Source organism: Diabrotica virgifera, chromosome 5 (assembly GCF_917563875.1).
Source record: "Diabrotica virgifera virgifera chromosome 5, PGI_DIABVI_V3a".
NCBI lineage: Eukaryota > Metazoa > Arthropoda > Insecta > Coleoptera > Chrysomelidae > Diabrotica > Diabrotica virgifera.
In genome coordinates, this window is record NC_065447.1 from 119573909 (window position 1) to 119595133 (window position 21225).

A 21225-nucleotide genomic window follows, 5' to 3' on the forward strand; every position below is an offset into this window, starting at 1 on the left:
GGTCTTCTAAAGTATACTAGTGCCTTAATGATAACGATCAGCTCCATAAATTTTAAAATGTGTTTTATCCTGATGGATCAAATAAAGCGGCCAACTGGTTAATATTATTAATATTTATAATACACGAAATATATCATGTCAATGGTTGTTACCAGAAAAGGCTATCTTCTGTAAATATCTCCTAAAATTCTTACGAAACATGAAATTAATAGCAAATGGCACAGTCTTTTACAGTACATTCTATAAGAAACTACGGGACTAAATAATGTGACCATTAATATTCAGACGATAAGAGTCCATGAATGAAAAACATGATGCTATAACACTTATATATTGTCTTTTAAAGATTGCATAAATCTTCCTATCGTTCATATGAAAATATAATTCTATATACATTTTTATCTTAGTGGTAAAATTCACACATTGGTAAAAATATTCAGATTTTTAGTAAACAAACAAAACAAATTTGTTTTGTTTCAGAACCGTTTAGGTATTCCACAGCTATTAACATCCATCAGGGAACATGATTTTAAGACACTACATTCATCGTAATAAACATTGATGGAAGGAGTTGGAATCACAGGCCTCGCTGATGATGTTTTGCTAATCTCAAAAAACTTGGCGGAAGTTAAACACATTATGGTAAAATAAGAGTAGTTAGTAGTATCATTGCTTATGAGAATGAGTTGAAGATTTCTAATACCGTCACTTCTGAATATTCTCAAAAATTGTTTAAATACGTTCATTTCTATCGATTGGAGATTTCTTTTGTTGATTTTTTTTGACAGGTTATTTGTTATATTTCCAATATCATTCTGTTTTATTGTATTCTTTTGGCTTGTGTTATTATTTTCTGCTTTCTTTGGTATCTTTCACTGATGCACAAATGCAATTCCCGGGCAATGTCGGCACCGCACACTTAGAATTACACTACTAATCTTTGATGATTTTTAATAGATACGGGTTTGGACTTATACCGATATTATTTCTATTATCTGAATCACATTGACCTAACCAATTTGCCTGTAATTTGAAAATTCTTACATGTTCCATTCCCATGTTCCAACATATATGTAGTAACGAGCGATCCAAAATTATTGGGATCAAAGCTAGCCGTGCAAAAAGTTACGTATGTCCTCTTTTAATCTGACTTTATATCATTGGTTTATCAATTAATTTTGATTAACATTATAAAACATAAAAAATCAGTCAAAACCTTTAACACAGAACTTTAATCAAAAATAAAAAGAATTAACAAAATTATAAGTAACAATAATAAATAAAATCAACCAACTAACATCTCTACATAACCTAACTTTTCTTGAAGTTGACGTACACTGCAAAGTTGACGTAAACTGGAAAGTATATCTGAATTAAGAATAGACATGCACTGTATAGCTATCTCTGTCGTTCAGAGCCACCTATGGTGACAATAATTTTGGATCACACGTTATAATAGTGACAATTTACATGCTTATATTTTAATAATTTACATGAACAGTCGTTAGTGAACTACAGCTTGCCTATTGAATTTTTTAACAAGTGTGACATAATATGTTCGTTATCTTTCTGATATTATAATATATTTATAATATTAAGCTGGTTGTCTGTATACAACATAATACATCGAATGTAGTTACCAATATGATGAAGGAATGTAATGGATTCACCCACTGGTACTTTTAATTTTTGTAAGACCCTTATCCAGAGGCGATTTTTACAAGTTTTTGCAGCCATTCTCCCGATATATTTCTTTCTATATTTCGTTTTGGAAACAGTCCATGTTTCTGACTTATATGTCAGCACTGGTAGTAGGATTAGTGGCTTATATATTATTGGTTTGGTTTTTTGAGTTTAGTTTCTGCTTTTTAGGTGAATTACCTCCATTGTGAATTTGTTTACGATCTCAAAGTTGTAGTTGTACTCTCTAAAATTTTAACAACTGTTCCTAGTTTTAGCTTTTGTTATTCAGAACTGGTGTAATTACTTTGAATTTTCCTTCGTTTACTGAATATACTGGAGTGTAAAAGCTTTAGGAATGGGCGCGCGCATGGGTTAATTTACTCTAGAATTAGGGTGAATATGAGGGATGATGAAAAACAGATAGAGATCCCTGTCATAACTTTTTAAAGCCTCTTCAAGGAATGCAGTCCCGGATTGGATTGAATTTGGAAAACGATTTTGTAAAGACTGAGATGATAAGGCGGCACAAGTTTTTCTTTTTGGGTTAACTCCGAGAAGTTATTTGGAGGGCTTTTTCTTCTGGGCAGCTTAGGTAGTTAATTTAAGACATAAATTAAGAATATATCATAAAGTAAACTAACCTTTTTAGAATTATTGGTCTTTCTTTAGTAACACGAAAATAGTAGCTGTCTATTAATTACCTCATCTAGGACAGGTACCGTTGGCATCTAAACATTCCGTATATGTATTTGGCAACTAGGACTTTTCTATTGGTTCTTTGCAGCACGCGGTCATATTTCAACCAATAGGCGGCGAGGTGCCAAACGCGTATACGGAATGTTATTCGGTGCGAAATTCATATACGGAATGTTAAATATTCGTAGACCGAAAAATACAACTTTTTATTAGAGCTAGATAAAAGGAGATTTAATAAAATACTTGTTAATGTATTATTAAATAAAAATAAAACAATTATATAATATTTGGAATGTTATTTGGTGCGAAATTCATATGCGGAATGTTAAATATTCGTAGACTAAACAAGACGACTATTTATTAAGTCAGTTAAAGAAGACTGATTTTAAAATATTTCGTTAATGTATTATTAAAGAAAATAAAACAGTTATTACCGATATGGAATGTTATTTGGTGCGAAATTCATAAATGGAATGGTATAGATTTGAGAGACATTATTTCTTTATTTGACTAAGGTTTCGCTTTCGCGGAATTTTTAATGACTTGCACTTGTTGTTTAGTATGTTTAGGTATGTTTCAGCTATTCAATTCTGTTGAAGTTTAGCGCTGTGTGCTACCAGACGAAAATAGTCATTTTTGATCTATAATTGTTTTATTTACATTACATTAACAAAACATTTTAAATCAGTCTTCTTTAACTGACTTTAATAAAAAGTCGTCTTTCTTGGTCTACGAATATTTAACATTCCGCATATGAATTTCGCACCAAATAACATTCCAAATTCTATAATTGTTTTATTTTTATTTAATAATACATTAACAAATATTTTAAAATCAATTTCCTTTTAACTGACTAATAAAAAGTTGTCTTTTTCCGTCTACGAATATTTAACATTTCGTATATGAATTTCGCACCGAATAACATTCCGTATATGTTTGGCACCTCGCCGTCTATTGGTTGAAATATGGCGGCGTGCCGCAAGGAACCAATAGAAAACTCCTAGGTGCCAAATACATATTATACGGAATGTTTAGATGCGTACCGTTGTGCAATGAGATTGGAGACCACAAAAACCAATCTCCCCTGTCATTTGAGTTAATATGCGTTACCCAGTTTCGAGGACATCGAGGTATTCTTCAGGGAATTCGATTTCGAAAGAGGTCAGCAATAATATGAGGAGTTTGAGTAGTTTATGTTTGAGACCTCTAAGGAGTAGATGTTCTCTAAGATGGCAAGGCGTTTTGAGCTTTTGTGTTGGCCCCCAATCGTCCCCGATTCCGCAAATTCATAGTTTTATATTGTTAAAGTAGGAGTACATTAACTTTATACGTGGCAATGCTAGTCCGATTTAATGTAGATTTTTAGTCAGGTCAGTGCGACAGATCTGATCAAGTGCGATTTAAACATCATTAGAAACACGTGTGGAATTCCTACAAGAAGTTTTCTTGACCATATATCCCAGAAATAACATGTTGTACAATAGCGGAACTATCTTTAATAAACAAATTAACGAAAATTATGGCATACGCTGGTGATTTCGACCTGGTTGCTTGCATCGACCGAAAACTAAAAAAAAAAACATTTGCCTGGTTATCCCTGTACAAATGTTGTAAATTGTAAACAAATTCATATACCTATGCTCTGTATTGATCAGTGACAACTACACAATCGAGGTAATACAAAAATGATATTACAAATGAACAAGTATTATCTTTTAACCTCGAAATTAACAGTTTTTTATTTGATATATCCTAAATTTTAAATTCACCTACATTTGATTCAAACATTTTGATTTAACTTCGTAAATCTAATATTCGTATTTTTCTAATCTGGAAAAATAGCTCAAAGGTACGAAACTTTCGTTTAATTCACCATTATAATCGCTGCTGAAAACAGTTATTTTAAGCACGTGGATTCACTGATCTATAGTGAACGCAATGCTAATCTGGAATATCGTTGGAATAGAAACTACATAGAAACTTTTGTTTCCTTTATTAGACCATCTTAGTTATCAATTTCCATAATAGTTAGATCCCCAGAAATAAAAATCAAAACTAATCTTAAAATCAGTAAGAGAAAAATCACTACACGTTTTGAAACATTTTAGGAACATAGATGGTAGATCATGAGTAGATAACAAAAATTTCCTTCATTTAAATTTATTAATATCAAAAAAATTTACAAATGAAAATGTCCGGGATCATTTCTGTGCATTAAAAAAACCGAATATTTTTACCAGAATTAGCGCATTAGTTGATACAATAAATAGCAAAATGATATGTTTGACATAGTATATACAAAAGTGACAAACTTATATTTACAAATACAAATAATTTGTTCATAACGAGATTTAAGTATTATTTTTTTATTTCATTGTATAAAATATTACAAAGAGAGTTTATACAAAATATCGGTTTATCATCGTATGTACAACTACTTATTTACACTTGGTTGCTGCCGATTGCACATTTTTATTTTAACACATTTTAGGGACTATTTCAATAAAGCGATTTCTTTGACTCATTTTAGTTGCATCATTAAACACATAACTTTTAAAGTTACAGTACAGACGATCGATTCAACTGACATTCAAATATAAACATTTGTTACCTTACGGTGACGTCAGACCACCATTTTTAAGGTAGGTTACGATAACGACACCAAAAAAAAACACACTTCAGAACAGTTATTACTTTTTACTTGATTCGGTGTTATTTAATCTACTGTACGGCAAATTTCACTTTGTCTCGTCAAGGTTGAATGCGCGTTTGTCACGCGTACCGTCTTGTCGTCGAGCTACCATTCGTAAACATAATACCACAGAGTAAGAATTATTTACTCTAATATTGGTAAACTTCATGGCAGAATTTTAATTATGGAATTCAACACGCTAGTAAAACATTTGTGCACTTAAACGGTTTTAAGTGCTAACAAAAATCATGAAATAATCTGCAATGTATTGCAATAACTCAGAAAATGGTTTCAAAAAGGTTGGTATAAGTAAGGACATAGTTAAAAATATTGTCAAGCAAAAAATAATATTTAAGAAGGGAACTTTCGTCCGTCCGTACAAAACATAATATAGAAAACACAGAAAAAAATTAATCGATGAAATAGAAAATAATTCGAAGCGTTAATCACAATTGGTATATGTATACGTGAAAAAGCTGCACCTATTCTTAAACGGTTACACCAAAAATTTAAAGATTTTAAATTTGCCGGTTACAGAGAAAGTTTACGTAAAATCGTACATAGCATGGGTTGTTAATAGTATAAAATAAAAAGTAACCGAAAGGTACTTATGGAGCGAAGTGCCATTCAAGATTTCAATACAATGTTTTTACGGCAAAAAAAAACAGTGACTACGGTCGACCGACCAATAATCTATATCGATGAAACTTGTATTCATTCTTCCCATACTCATCAAAAAGCTTGGCCTAACAGCAGTAACGAAGGGTTATGAAAACCAATCTTGAACTATCAACGTTGGTTAGTCATACTTCATGCTAGATGGAAAATGGTTTCATACCAATTGATTAACTTATTTATAAATTGAAAAAGAAGTCAGGTGCTTGTAATGACGACAAGAGCAAACTACAAGAAATGGCTTCAGACCAAAGGGACTAGCCGGGTAAGATGGTGAAAAGTGCCCCCAACTCAATTTAAATTCCATATAGGTCACTTTTTAGCACATATAGAGGAACTTACTTTCTGAAATTTTTAGCCCCCTAGGTGGTCACGTGACCCCCCTACAGCCTAATTAGGCTTTTTATGTTTTTATTTTTTATCTCAGCCGCATCAAGAGCTAGCCAAAAACTTTATTTAAAAAAGTTGTAAGTTTCAAAAAGGTCTATATTAAAAAAAAAATTTAATTTTTTGGCGGGAAATTTGAATTTTTAGAACAATTTTAAACTTTTAAATAACACTGAGAAAAAAACTAAGACACTCGTTTTTACGAAAATCAATTATAATGTGTATTTTTGCACAATCTTTCATCCTGAATTTTTTAAGATTTTTAAAATTGGTGAAACGTACCTTTAAAAATAAAAAACCGCATTTTTTCGGATTTTTTTTTCGTTTTTTGATACAATTTTATACATATTTTTCAAAAAAGGTAACACCGTCACTAGAATAGGTAAAAAACTGAAAAATAATTGGGGTTTGCTTAATAAAAATTTTTTGTAACGCCGTCCATTTTCAATATACAGGGCGTTGAAGAAAACAAAATTTTACACATTTTTTACGATTTTGCCGAAACTACTGGCAACATTGTAATAAAACTTGGCGGGTTTTAAGAGGTAGCTATTGTGCATGTTTTGACATACAAGTAAGGATTTGATATTCATCATTGGCGCGCATAGGGGTAATGATCTGAACTTTTCAAAGAAAAAAAGATAGTACGCCACTGACATATTTCAAATTGACAATCATTTTTGAATTCCTCGTTCAATTTGCAATAAAAATCTAACTTCTCATTTTTTCATACGACGCGCCGTTTTGTTGCAAAAAATAAAATATCTTAACGCTTCCAAAGTATTCGAATTAATTTTCATAATGGATGTACGAGTTTATGTAGATGTAGAAACTACTAGAAGTTCGAATACTTTGTAAGGGTTAAGATCTTTTATTTTTTGAATAAAAATGGCGCGTCGTATGAAAAAATAAGAAGATATATTTTTTGTCACAAATTGAACGAGGAATTCAAAAACGATTGTTAATTTGAAGTATGTCAGTGGCGTACTATCTTTATTCTTTAAAAAGTTCAGACCATTATCCCTATGCGCGCCAATGATGAATATAAAATCCTTAATTGTATGTCAAAACATGCACAATAACTACCTCTTAAAACCGGCCAAGTTTTATTACAATGTTGCCAGTAGTTTCAGCAAAATCGTAAAAAATGTGTAAAATTTTGTTTTCTTCAACGCCCTGTATCTTGAAAAGGGATGGCGTTACAAAAAATTTTTATTAAACAAACCCCAATTATTTTTCAGTTTTTTACCTGTTCTAGTGACGGTGTTACCTTTTTTGAAAAATATGTATAACATTGTATCAAAAAACGAAAAAAAAAAACCGAAAAAATGCGGTTTCTTATTTTTAAAGGTACGTTTCCCCAATTTTAAAAATCTGAAAAAATTCAGGGTAAAAGATTGTGCATAAATACACATTATAATTGATTTTCGTAAAAACGAGTGTCTTAGGTTTTTTTTCAGAGTTATTTAAAAGTTTAAAATTGTTCTAAAAATTCGAATTTCCCGCCAAAAAATAAAAAAAAAAATTCATATAGATCTTTTTGAAACTTACAACTTTTTTAAATAAAGTTTTTGGCTAGCTCTTGGTGCGGCTGAGATAAAAAATAAAAACCTAAAAAGCCTAATTAGGCTCTAGGGGGGTCACGTGACCACCTAGGGGGCTAAAAATTTCAGAAAGTGAGTTCCTCTATATGTGCTAAAAAGTGGCCTATATGGAATTTAAATCGAGTTGGGGGCACTTTTCACCATCTTACCCGGCTAGGCCCTTTATAACTAACTTGCCCACGTAGTGTTGTTATTGATAACGTACCGCACTACCGTACCACAATGTACAGTCTGAAATATCTCTACGTCTTCATTTCGAAAAGGTGAATTGAAACAGCGGTTACGAAGTAAAAACATTATTTTCAGATACGTTAAAAGTCGATTTATAACTATATACACATATATAAATAAAAGCAATAAAAGAATTTAATATACTAACACAACTAATAGAACTGATAAAAGAATCTCTAAAAGTAGAAAGTAAAATCCGGATACAAAACGAACTAACGGAAACAATATATTTATGTGAAAAGGGACTACGCCAGGGGACGCTCTATCATGCATCTTGTTCAACATCGTACTCGAGAAAATAATGAGGGACACAACAGTCAATACTCGAGGAACAGTCATTAATAAAAGCGTGCAAATACTAGCATTTGCAGATGATGTTGACATAATCGCAATATCAAGAAGAGAAATGATAGAGGCATTCAATCAAATAGAATGAGCTGCACAAAATAGTGGCCTTAAAATCAACCAGAACAAAACAAAATATATGCAGGTAAGTAAAAACGCAGAAATAAGGCAGCCACAAAATATAACAATAGGAGAATACAACATTGAGGGGGTAAAAAACTTTACATACTTATGATCTCTAGTCACATCTGATAATAACGTAGCGGAGGAAGTGAAGAGGCGAATATTTATTGCTAATAAAAGTTACCATGGCTTAATTCGGCAACTAAGATTAGATAACGTAGCAAGAGAAACAAAATGCCAAATATACAAAACCTTAATAAGACCGGTACTCACGTACGGCTCGGAAACCTGGACACTCACTAAAAGAGAGGAAACATTGCTAGCCACCTTTGAAAGAAAAATCTTAAGAGCACAAAAGAAAACGGAATTTGGCGAAGGAGGTACAACTTTGAACTAAACAAAATATACCAGGATCCGGATATCATAACATTCATTAAAATAGGACGGCTGCGTTGGATGGGACATGTAGAAAGAATGGAAGAAGGCGAAATACCAAACAAAATATTCAAACAGATGCCAGTAGGAAAAAGAACAAGAGGAAGACCGAAGCTGAGATATTTAGAACAAATAGAAAATGATATATTAACCTTAAAAATAAAAAACTGGAGAAAAAAGCACGAAACAGATCAGAATGCAGAAGAATCTTGGAACAGGCCAAGACCCAGTAAGGGTTGTCGAGCCAGTGATGATGATGATACACATGTATAAACTTTTAAATATATTAAGTTGACAAAATCGTAGAACAACACGGTACAATACTTTGAGGTTACATTTTGTTGATATTCTACTACGAAACATTTATCAAACACGGTACTTTCTAAATATAAATTAGATTTTATTTATTATATCCATAAATAGTTCCTGACCCTTTTAATGCATAATTATTGCTACAAAATTGATCTCACTTCGTATCACAAGATGTAAATAAAAGTCATTATAGAAGTCTTTAATCAAAATCTGGAACAGAATGATTTTATTTTGAAAATATTTGAATAACTAAAATTTCTCGCTCCCTCATAGAACTGTAGCCGTTATTTGCTAGATGATTGCACAAATCAGAAACAAAGTGAAATTTGCCAAGTTGTATAGTAAATAGTGTACCAGATACCGGTCGATCTTCGCGCGCCTTCATAGCACCTCCAGGGTGCATAAGAAAGTACGCTCAGCTTCGTTAGTATATTGATACCAGACGCATCTCCAGGTTTCTAGATATCCACCTGCCGCGATTGCAGTTTACCTGCGTTTCTACTTGAAATTAATAATGGAAAACAATGAAATGGAATTTATGTTTGGTCGAAAATACACCTGTCATGTGTGACAAAACCTAGAGAAACTCGAATCCAAGGTCAGTCATGTAGAAAACCTTATATGAGTTTCGTTTATTGACGACACGTTATTCGGTGAAAAGTACGGACGTCTACAGGAGGCCAAATACGACAAAATGAAAACTGGTACATAATATGGCGTATTATTACATCAGTTGACACAATTTCCGTTAAATGGAGTGTTCACTTGAGGCAAGCATCAATTTGATTCGTTTCTTAAAACTATTAATAAATATTTGAGATCAATTCATGCATTATTTTTATAGCGTGCTATAAAATAACTAAAAGTGACACTCCTTACAAGTCGATAAGCACAAAAGACGTAAAATACCAAAGATCTCAAAGGTTTCTATAATTAATATTATTTTATAAACTATTCTTCTTCCGCGTTTGGACTGTGTCTTGTTTGGACGACTGAGTGTTTGTCTATCTCAATGTATCGATATGCATCTCTTTCAGGATCTGTATGCATCTCTTTCAGGAGCAAGGCAATCTATTGATAAAGGTTACTAGTTGCACTTTTGGTATCCAAAAGTGAAATGTGTATCCATTGAAACTATTTTCCAACAGCCTTTATGTAGTCGAATCGAAGACCATTGTGATCCTTACACTGATGGGAATTGCTGTTAACACGCGTCGGGTCGCCTCTGTTAGAGAGTAGTAGTGGCAGAGACTATAGATTGTATGTTTAGACTATATTTATGTTCTCGGTATACTTTCGGATCACTACCGTTTCACGACTTTTTCTAGAACAAATAAGAATATTTAGAAAGAATAAGGATATTTTGAAACAATATGGCATGTCCGATTTCCTGGAAGTGTTGCGCTGTTGCGATGGGAGAAAAGACAGAATTTAACGCATCTTTTACAAAAGTAGTGATGGAGCTTTGACAGCCGGCAGAAATTCGGAAATTTTCCTTAATTGTCATTAAATGATCCCGAAGTCTTCTTTCCTCCAACTCGATTCAGCTGGATCTCGAAGGATCTTGCTTTGCTTTCATTCCCCATTGTTTGAAAACCCCATAGTCTTTCCAGAAATTCCTACTTCTGTTCTACAAAAATGCGTGAAGCGGAAAAAATCTGAAGGCATCCCGAGAATATAAACAGAGAGAAGGACTCATCACTTCTTATTCTACATCTGGAATCTAACTTTGCATTGTCACTGCCAACGTGGACTCGCGGTAATAGGAATAACCACAAGCAAAAGGGACACGGCACACGTCAAAGACCCTACTGAACAAGCCACATACAACATCGAGATGTATCCACACATGGTTTGTGCAAACAAAATAAATACGGTCCAAAGGGTGAAGACAACTGGTTGATAATTCTGACTCGGGCAATGTAATACTCTTTATTATTATTACTATTAATAGTGAAGTTGTTGTTCCAAACACTCCATTGCCTTCTTACTCTTACTTCAGTTACATTGTTATTAAAATACCTATTTTTTAAATTTATATTTTGCCACAAAGTTTATTTGTAATCCCCTTGAAATATATTCTTACTATTCGCTTTTTTCTGATTATTTTTTCTAGATAGTATGGTATAACTAGACCCAAACCCAGACATCCAAAGTGAAAGTTATCCTCCAACACCAAATTGTTCTATATGGTCCACATAATGTTCAGAAAAAAGTCACACCATTTTGAGCGTCGGGTTTGGGGAGAAGAGGGGGGAGAAATCGGTAAATTCGTAGTTTTTTACGTTTTTCGTAAATATTTCTAAAACTATACGATTTAGCATAAACAACCTTCTGTACAAAAATGTTCTACATTAGATTTGAGATAAAAAAGGCCCTATGCATAATCTTTCTAAAATGAATGGTTCCAAAGTTACGGAGGTAGTATAGTATAATTGGTCCAAAAAAGGCCTAACCTAAACATCCAAAGTAAAAGTTTTCCTCAAACACCAAATTGTTCTATATGGTCCACATATTGTTCAGTAAAAAGTTACACCATTTTGAGCGTCCGGTTTGGGGGGGGGGGGGAGATGGGGGAGAAATCGGTAAATTAGTAGTTTTTTACGTTCTTCGTCAATATTTCTAAAACTATGCTTTAGCGTAAACAATTTTCTATACAAAAATGTTCTACATAAAATTTAAAACAAAAAAGGTTCTATACATAATTGTTATAAAATCAACGGTTCCAGAGTTACGGAGGGTGAAAAGTGGAGGTTTTCGATACTTTTTATATTTTTTGGGCAATTTCCTACTGATTTTCTTTAACAGGATTGGGTTTTATAAATCAAATTTGCTATTTCAGTGACCGATGGTATGTTAGTGATAAGCCCTTGAAGAAACGTCAACTTCACCACCCAAAATCATCATAAAATGCCCAAAAAATATAAAAAGTATCGAAAACCTTCACTTTTCACCCTCCGTAACTCTGGAACTGTTGATTTTATAACAATTATGTATAGGACCTTTTTTGTTTTAAATTCATGTAAAACATTTTTGTATAGAATATTGTTTACACTAAAGCATAGTTTTAGAAATATTGACGAAAAACGTAAAAAAAAACTACTAATTTACTGACTTCTTCCCCATCTCCCCCCAAACCGGACGCTCAAAATGGTATAACTTTTTACTGAACAATATGTGGACCATATAGAACAATTTGGTGTTGGAGGAAAACTTTTACTTTAGATGTCTGGGTTAGGCCTTTTTTGGATCAATGATACTATATTACCTCGGTAACTTTGGGACCGTTCATTTTAGAAGGATTATGCATAGGACCTTTTTTATTGCAAATTTAATGTAGAACATTTTCGTATAGAAGGTTGTTGATGGTAAACCGCATAGTTTTAGAAATATTGACGAAAAACCTGAAAAACTACGAATTTACCGATTTCTCCCCCCTCTCTCCCCCAAACCCGACGCTCAATATGGTGCGACTTTTTTCTGAACATTATGTGGACCATATAGAACAATTTGGTGTTGGAGAAGAACTTTCACTTTGGATGTCTGGGTTATGCCATCTTTTGGATCAATCATACTAAGATACGGATTGAATATAACTGAAAATATTCCTATCTCATTTACTCTAACTGACCACCATTATACTCTTTGTAGTCTGGTCGAAAACTATCACTAACCCAAGAGAGTGATTTAGTAGACAACGACGTACAACGGAGGTAATGAAATACTAAGTAAACCGTATGAGAGAATATTCTACTGTAAGTGTTAAAGTCAGTATATGCTGTTTTTATTATAAAATTAATTCTTAAAAATGATGGATCGCTTTTATTACAAAATAGTCCTAAGAAACTATCGTAACACGAGGGGTTATCTAGATTTTATGAAGAAAGTCCGAGAGGTGAAAGAATACAAGACATTTTATTTTTAACTTTCATATCATTATTGTTATATAATAATCGATTCAATTTTTTAAAACAAAAAAAAATGAAATATTTTTAAGGGGATTTTAAATGTTATTACATTTTCGAAAAATGTATAAGCTTAACCCACCTCGTGCAACGTTCAGCGTTTAGTATTACGTTAATCATACTCTAGCTTCAAAAGCTAATGAGTTTAATAATCAGCTCAAGGAACTGAGTCGAGCATTCTGTATGTACATTATTTTGTCAACGCCCTACTATTTGTGCTTCATAGAGAAATTCCTGTCGTAAAGTCCACTTCATTAAAAAATATATACTTCTTTTTTACATTAAAGTATTTCTTTCGGAAGGCACATAGTTTTTTCTTCATCCAGAATTTTTGGAAAGGTTGAGTGGTACATCTGTAACATAAAAACGAAATTAGTATCTACATACATTTACAAAGAATATACAGACAGCTATACAGAATATCCATTTTCACCTAGCACGTTTTAGTGCTCCATTTCTTTCTAGACTAGACGGTGTGGTAGATAGCGACAAAATTGTATGTTCGTGATTACTACCCAAAGGAAAATCAACATATTATATTGCATCATCCAAATATTTAGAAAGCATGATTATGTACAGAGATTTTACCTTTTCAGATCTATTGTGGTCCTCTAGTCCTAGATTACGTCCTCTAGCCTGACTCTTTTTAAAAGGTCTAAATAGCTTCAAAAAAGAACCGCACATTTGGCAGACTGTCACGCTGACACAGAATGTGCTCTGCTGTTTCTTCTTCCAGGTGACAGAATCTTCACAGGTCATCTGAGAATCCCATCAGCTTTAAGTGCCTATTCAGCTTACAGTGCCCTGTTAGCAGACCTACTATGGCTTTGACTGTTTTCCTGTCTTTGTTTATTAGGTCTGCCGTAAATTTTGGTGGATGTTCTGTAATGAACTGTTATATTCAAATGTCTTTGTCCTGGTGAATTTTTCCATCATTCCAAAGATTTGTGAGCTACCCACATTCTTGTAGCTTTTCTTTCGAATGAGGACTTGGCGAAACGGAGTTCGCCAAGCTTTTACATCAGTTAATATGGTCATGCGATGGATGAACATACGCACATGTCGTCGTATCAAGTTGTGTTGCGACAATGGAGGTATGAATACCTATGTTTTGGATAAATAAATAATTAATAAATAACCCACAAACAAAATTATGTTATTACTTCTTCCCTGTGTAATATAACAAAAACAATTAGTGTAAAGAGACTTTGGAGTTTAGTGTTAAAACATATAATGAGAGTGTTTAAAACGAAAATGAAGAACTGATGAAACTTCTGCACAAATAACGAACTTAAATTAAACAACACATTTTTTGACCACAAAGACTAACACAAATTACGTATTCAATAATACCCGTGGACAAAGATCTATGATAAATTATGGTGTACGACAACAGAGATATACAAAAATAATCGACGTAAGATGCCTCAACTCAGCAGATGTAGGTAGCGACCATAGCCTCATCATCAACCTGTCCTCGTTCACTGCTGGACATAGGTCTCCTTTAGCTTTTTCATCTGTTTCTGTCTTGTGCAGCTTGCATCTAGTTACTAATAAAACGCTTCAGATCGTGTAGTGATTCTTGTCGTGACCTCCACTCCACAATAAGTTTTGTCAACATTCATCCTTGTTGTTCCAGCTGCCTTCTTCTAGATTTCTCCTTTCCATAGCTTGATCTACTTCGTCTCGTAAAGATCTTCTGGGTCTTCCTCGATTGCGTCTTCCTTCTTCTGTTGCGCTTCAATTCGTCAAATTTTGAACATAATCTTTTCCCTGTTTCCTCCATTCGCTTCTGTTTCCAGTGTGTTTCTCTTATCTTTCTAATGTCATCTTTCCATCTCATCTGGGGTCCGTCCTCTTGCTCTCTTTCTTGTCCATGGTTTCCATTGTTGTATTTCCACCTATTGTCTGTTTATCTGGCGTTATGACCTGTGAAACTCCATTTTAGCCTGGCTATATGTTGCCCTGAGGAATGACGTATAATAAGTAAACTCCGCAACTGCTGTAAAAGGTGGAATCAACATGATTACCTCGACGAGTTAATTTTGTTTATTGTTTTGATACGAAGTAGGACAAATCATTAACGAAATTGACACGATCGAAGACCGTTTTGTTTGTATATGCATCATTGTTCTTGTTTGTGTAGTGTTTTGTCATTGTTTACGTGAAAATCAAATTTTATTTTAAATTTTTGTGTTATTTACTTAATATATTAGTAAAATGCCTTTCAATGGTCTCATTTGTGGTCGCAGAAGTTTGAAAACTCTTTTCAATTAAGTTATTTTTGAAATGTATATTGTTAAGTTAGATCAATGTAAACATATTATTAGTGAACACAGGTCCAATAGTCCAGGTGTTTATATGCCAGTGGTCCTGCGTCTTTGACTTTTGTTTTATTTCTTATCCAGTTGTTTTGCTTTTTGTCTTTTAATTTTACTTCTAACATTGCGCTCTCCTTGGCGTCTTCCTATTAATTTATAATTCTTCTTATTAATTAATAATTCCTTCAAACTAGAGTTACTGACTGGAGCCCGATAGGAAGACCCATAGTGTCTTACCATCAATTTTTCGAAGGGTTTTCATCTGTGCTGTTTCAGCAATATTTTTGTCCTCTCTGTATCAAGTCGTGTTTCTGCCGCGTTTGTCATTATTGGTCTAATGACTGTTTTGTAAATTCTGCATGTAATTTCTTTTCCGATATTTTTATTTATCCATATTGTTTCATTCAGGCAACCTGCGGCTCTGTTTGCTCTATTCGCTTGATCTTCCAGTTGTTTCGAGCTTTCTGTAGCTAGATAGTGTGATATTTAAATTCCATCACTTGTTCTATTATCTGACCCTCCAGCTCTAATTTACATCTTATTGGATTTGCTATTACATCGATTCCATGCCAATTGTTACCTCATCCAAACCGTTAATTTTGGTGGTGGTGTCATGGGCATAGTGCCATGGACTTGTGTTTCTTGGATACCGAAGTACTGAAGACATACCGAACCATTGGAGGTGATTGGGTGAATGGCAACTGACATGTACATTAAAAACATTTTAGAAGATCATGCCGTTTGCCGATCATATCGGATGAGACAGATTCGAGATAATGCACGATAACGCACTATTAGAATAGTGAATACTTACCTTAATGAGATTCAATTTAAAAGATTATATTGGTCACAATAGAGCCCATATCAGATTTAATGGACCGAAAAAGTTGTGACGTAATTTTCAGGCGGAAAATTTGACTGTGTTTCCAAGCACAAATTATGGCTGTCCTTATTGTTACTGAACATATGGGTCAAAATTAAATCCTATTCGCAAAATTAAATTCCGACAGAGGGCGCTCAAAATTTCAAAGATGGACGATAACTCTAGGAAAACAATTCATTTTGTCATTAGATCTCACAGTTCTAAAACGTTAAATTAAAATTATTTACACGAGTGTTTGGCCAAAGTAACCACTAAGTTTTGCCACTAAGACATCTTATAAGCTAAAGATAACTCAAAATTATGTTTCATCTGTATGCATTCATTAAAATTTAATGATAACTACTGATTTGTTTTTACCTTTTTTTCATAAAAAATCTGGCCCCCGATAATCACACAGCGTTTTAAAAATTATTAATCTATTTTAGAATTTCTAACTTTGTTTTTAATTTAATTAATAGATACACTAAAATTTATTTTACACCAACAGATAACAATTTTTAATTAAATAAAAACTTGAAACTAAGTAGGTGAATTTATTTTATAATAATTGTGTTTTGGAAATTACGAGGTGGTCGGAATATTTTGCATAACAATGTACATTCTATGTACAGAATATATACTACAGTTTAGTTGTTTATTTAATTTTGCAGTCGCTTAAACATTAAAAAATACTACGTTTAATACAAACGTTCAATTAACAAAATGTGTGATTTGGCATTGGTTAATTTAGGTCATTACGTAGAGTATAATAGGAATGAATACTGAGGAACACTGCAATAGTTTTTTTAAGTCGAAATCATTGTTAATTACAACATAAACTGACCGCAAATATGTACACAAATTAATGGCAAAGTCAATGTTTTCCTAGAGTTGATGCATTTCAAATTCGCCACCAGGCGTCGCCCACTTTGCGGTTCCTCGCCAATAATTTTCTTTACGAGTTTTTAGGTTAATAACTATTGAAATGTATTTATTATGAAAGTAAATAAGCTTATCTCATATTTGCATGGATGGAATACAATTAAAAGCTGCTTAAATTGAAATAATAGTAAAATAAGTTGAATACTGGAACGTATGTCGGATCTTTAGTTTGTCGCAAAACAACGTTTGGTTTTAGTTCTGTGCTTCTGTCTCTGTTCACACTATATTATGTCTGTATATATTTATTTATCTATGTATGTCTCTGTCTCTGTGTATAATATAAAATATAAGGTTAGGTCATAGAGAAATAATAATAATTATTTTTATTTCTCTATGATTAAGGATGCTGTGGTTAAGTTAAAGGTTGTTGCTATTGTGGTTGTTTTGTTATATATACATATTTCGCCTTTCTAATTCCTTTTCATTATCCAAACAGTTGTTTTCACGGCTAATTACCTGGAGTTTCCAATTTTATCATTAGTACATTTTAATTTATCGCTAATTTACATGAAATTCTTATTTTCCTTTGTCTATGGTTAGTGTAGTTAGCTGTCTTTGATTCTCGGTTTTTTGAATTTATTTATGTGTTTGTTGAGAAAACTTTGTATTTTCATAGATTTATAATTACGATTGTGTGTACGATTAGGACTTTGTTTTTCATGTTTTGTTTGTACAGTCGGTAATAAGTTTTATTAAATAATTAAGTGTATCGGTATTTTCTATTTTATGTAGCGGAATCTTGCTTTCTGAAGTTGGATTAGTTAAGCAAGTAAAAAAAGTTATTTCGATTTGATTACTAACCTCGATTTCTACTTTCGAATACATTTTTGTTTTACCAAAATAACTATTTTTCACAAAGAAAAATAAGGATTTCATGTAAATTATAATATACCGTTAAAAAACTCCAGATAATTAGTCGTGAAAACAACTGTTTGAATAATGAAAAGGACTTCGAATCGAAAGACAAAAACTGTATAATAATGCAATAACAACCTTATACGTAGAACAAAAACGTTATAATTAAAAATAAAAATATGCGTTATATTCAAAACTTCAGTAACATTTTACTCGTCAGTAAAATTCAAAATTTTAGTCACAAGACTGAAATGAAAATGTGACAAATGTCACAAATGATGTTTAAAACCCACAGAACACAAAAAGGGACGTGTTAAGTCCACAGAAATTATATATTTCTATGAGTCCTATGGATAAACCAAACAACAATCAACGACATATGTCTGATACGCTTTTTATTAACTTTTTAAATTAATTTCCAATATTATTTGCGTAAAAGGAAAATATAGAAAGGAAAAAGGAAAATACAGTCGGAAAAATGAAAGATTGCCCATGAACGATCACATCAATCACTTATTTTGTATTTGCTGTCTTTTTCTATAAATAACATGACGTTTGTTATAGAAAAAGACAGCAAATACAAAATAAGTGATTGATGTGATCGTTCATGGGTAATCTTTAATTTTCCGACTGTATAAACAATTTGTGATGGTCTTATACGCTGTGAGCTCGTACGTAGAGGGGATATTTACAAATTCGCGAACGCCAGTAGTGACAAGTTTGTAAACGTTTACGGGAAATTTGACATAAATGTCAAAGTGATTAATTTAAAATTAAAATTAAAAACATTAATTATAAACAATATTAGTTGGTCAAAGCTGTGGTATATATTTTTACCTTAAATATACTTACGTTTTAAATACTGAATTTAAGTTTTTTTAATGTTCCGTAATATCTAATTATAAATAATCTATTATAATCTTAGCGCCATCTACACGATTATTGTCAAAGTATCCGAAGTAAGAAATTGATATTTTATCAATAGAACGCCAAAATTATTAGAAAAATCTTAAAAAAATCGATTACAATTTAATTACTTTTTTGCGTTGTAAATATTAAGCGATAACAATTAAATAATAAATTAAAAAATTACCAGTAAAAGTTGAATTAGTAACCGCTAGGAGCGACACCAGCGAAGCTCAGAGCGTATACCATATGGCAATAACTGTCATAATTACACTTGAATGGAAACATTGCAGTGGGGATGAAACGTCACACTTTTTCAGTCTTTTTCGATCGAGCATTTATGTGACACTTAAGAACATCGCATTCGGAAAAGAAATCATATCCCTATGACCCTGGGAGGGCTAAGGATTGCAGACCAAAAAATTTCACTACACATAAGTTCAAAAGATTCGATATGTATAATATATGTCTGAATTGTCAATATGAATGAGTAAGATAAAATTAAATTAGAAGAATTTTTATCAAGTAAAAAAAAACAAAATTTGTTTAGTTTATTAATGTTTTGATAATGATTTCCGAAGTGGAAATCGAAACGTCAAATAAACTTATTTTAAAATAAGATTGTGGCTTATTCCCAATAAAACTGGTAAATTGCATTAAGATGCCACAAGAAAATAGATTCAGAACAATACATATTTCTTACTTGTGAACACTAGTAATATAAAACAAATTACCTGTGACAGTTTCTTCTCGATGATCACCATCTCTCCTAGACTCAACAGTAACCCAAGAACAAGTGGGAGTTTCGTGCCTTACGGGCACATTGGCAGGAGAACTGTGATGATACATGGAAGGCACTACATATCCTCTACCATAAACGCCTGTACCATAATAGGGTGGTACTGGAGAAAATGGATACATGTATCCGTGCAGATATGACTGAGATGAGTAAATAGGATATCCACATTTTTCTACTTGCTGAAAATAAATAATAAAAACTATTTTTAATATTCTATCCAGTGATTAATATTTGTCCACATATTTAAGTTAAAATTGGTAAATAGGCACTAAAATAAATAAATAAATAAAAAATGTGGAGTATCGCACTGAAAGTAAAAGTATGTAGGATATATATGTATATACTGAGTAACAAAATAAGATTAACACCTACTCGTACATATATTTATTCGATTTTAATATTTTTTTATATATACACTTGAGTCCACGATTCTTTACCCGTGCGTCACTAATACCTGGCGAGATAAAACACATACTTATTATCTAGCATCATTCTCTTCCACGCATGAAACTAAAGACAAACCAGCTACCGCCTGTTATTAAAGTAAAAACACATGTTATTTTTATGAACTCTCTAGACTCAGTACATTAAGAGAGAAAGAGATAGGTACAAAAAAGATGTTTAGGGATGTTTTCAGATTTTGAGTACAATTTGTGACGTTTCTGGTTTATTTACTTTTGTGGCTGACAGTCTGTTGAATTTTGTCGAATTTTTGCGTTTTGAAGTTTTTTATAGTACAAAAACAATTTTTTTTCACAACTAATTTTATATTGGAGTTTGAAATTTTGTGGTAAGTGTATTTACAACATTTGTTACATTTATTTTACTACATACAAAGCTAACCTCATTCACACAGTTAAGAAGTGTTTAAGCTTCAGCCAAAGTGAAAAAAATGACAAAAATAAAATATGTTATTGATTTTTTTTTATAAATTGTGTATTTATTTATTAATCAATAATATTAAAATAATTTATTAAGCTACTTCAAATGTAGCTGTAATTATGCACCAAAATTTTAAAGCAAAACCTACATTTGACATTCTATTTATTTGATAACGTCAAATTTTATACTATATAACCCGTGATCAGAGCAGTAGCCACTTTCTGTCACTTGCTGTTTAGTAAATTTCCGACTTATTTCGTATAGCTGTTACAAAATCTCGTGAACCTAATTCATTCATTTGGTGACGTCAATATACGAACGAAACGATTGAATCAGACATTACTGAAAATATCAGGGTGCAGATGGGACCCTGTCACGCAATTCGCAGCAAATAAAATAGTCGTATGTTTTTAGGCTTCATTTTATTTCGGTTATACATACGCATTTTCAAGGTTCACGAGGTTTTTCACCAACTCTACCTATGCTTTAAATGATGACGCACGGGTAAAG

The 21225-nt window shown here is 32.4% G+C and overlaps 1 protein-coding gene across 2 annotated transcripts in view; it reads right to left on the minus strand.

The window, feature by feature from the left end:
* Positions 1 to 12939: 12939 nt before the first annotated feature.
* The window catches only part of LOC114343548 (protein hairless), an 86031-nt gene continuing 77745 nt past the window's right edge, over positions 12940 to 21225 (minus strand). For both annotated transcript variants that reach the window (XM_050650265.1, XM_050650264.1), the window contains exons 5-6: positions 19769 to 20012; positions 12940 to 13501 (exon numbers count right to left, since the gene is read on the minus strand). In XM_050650265.1, the coding sequence (XP_050506222.1) occupies positions 13467 to 13501; positions 19769 to 20012 (279 nt within the window). In that variant the 3' untranslated portion in view covers positions 12940 to 13466. The remainder of the gene's footprint in view (positions 13502 to 19768; positions 20013 to 21225) is intronic.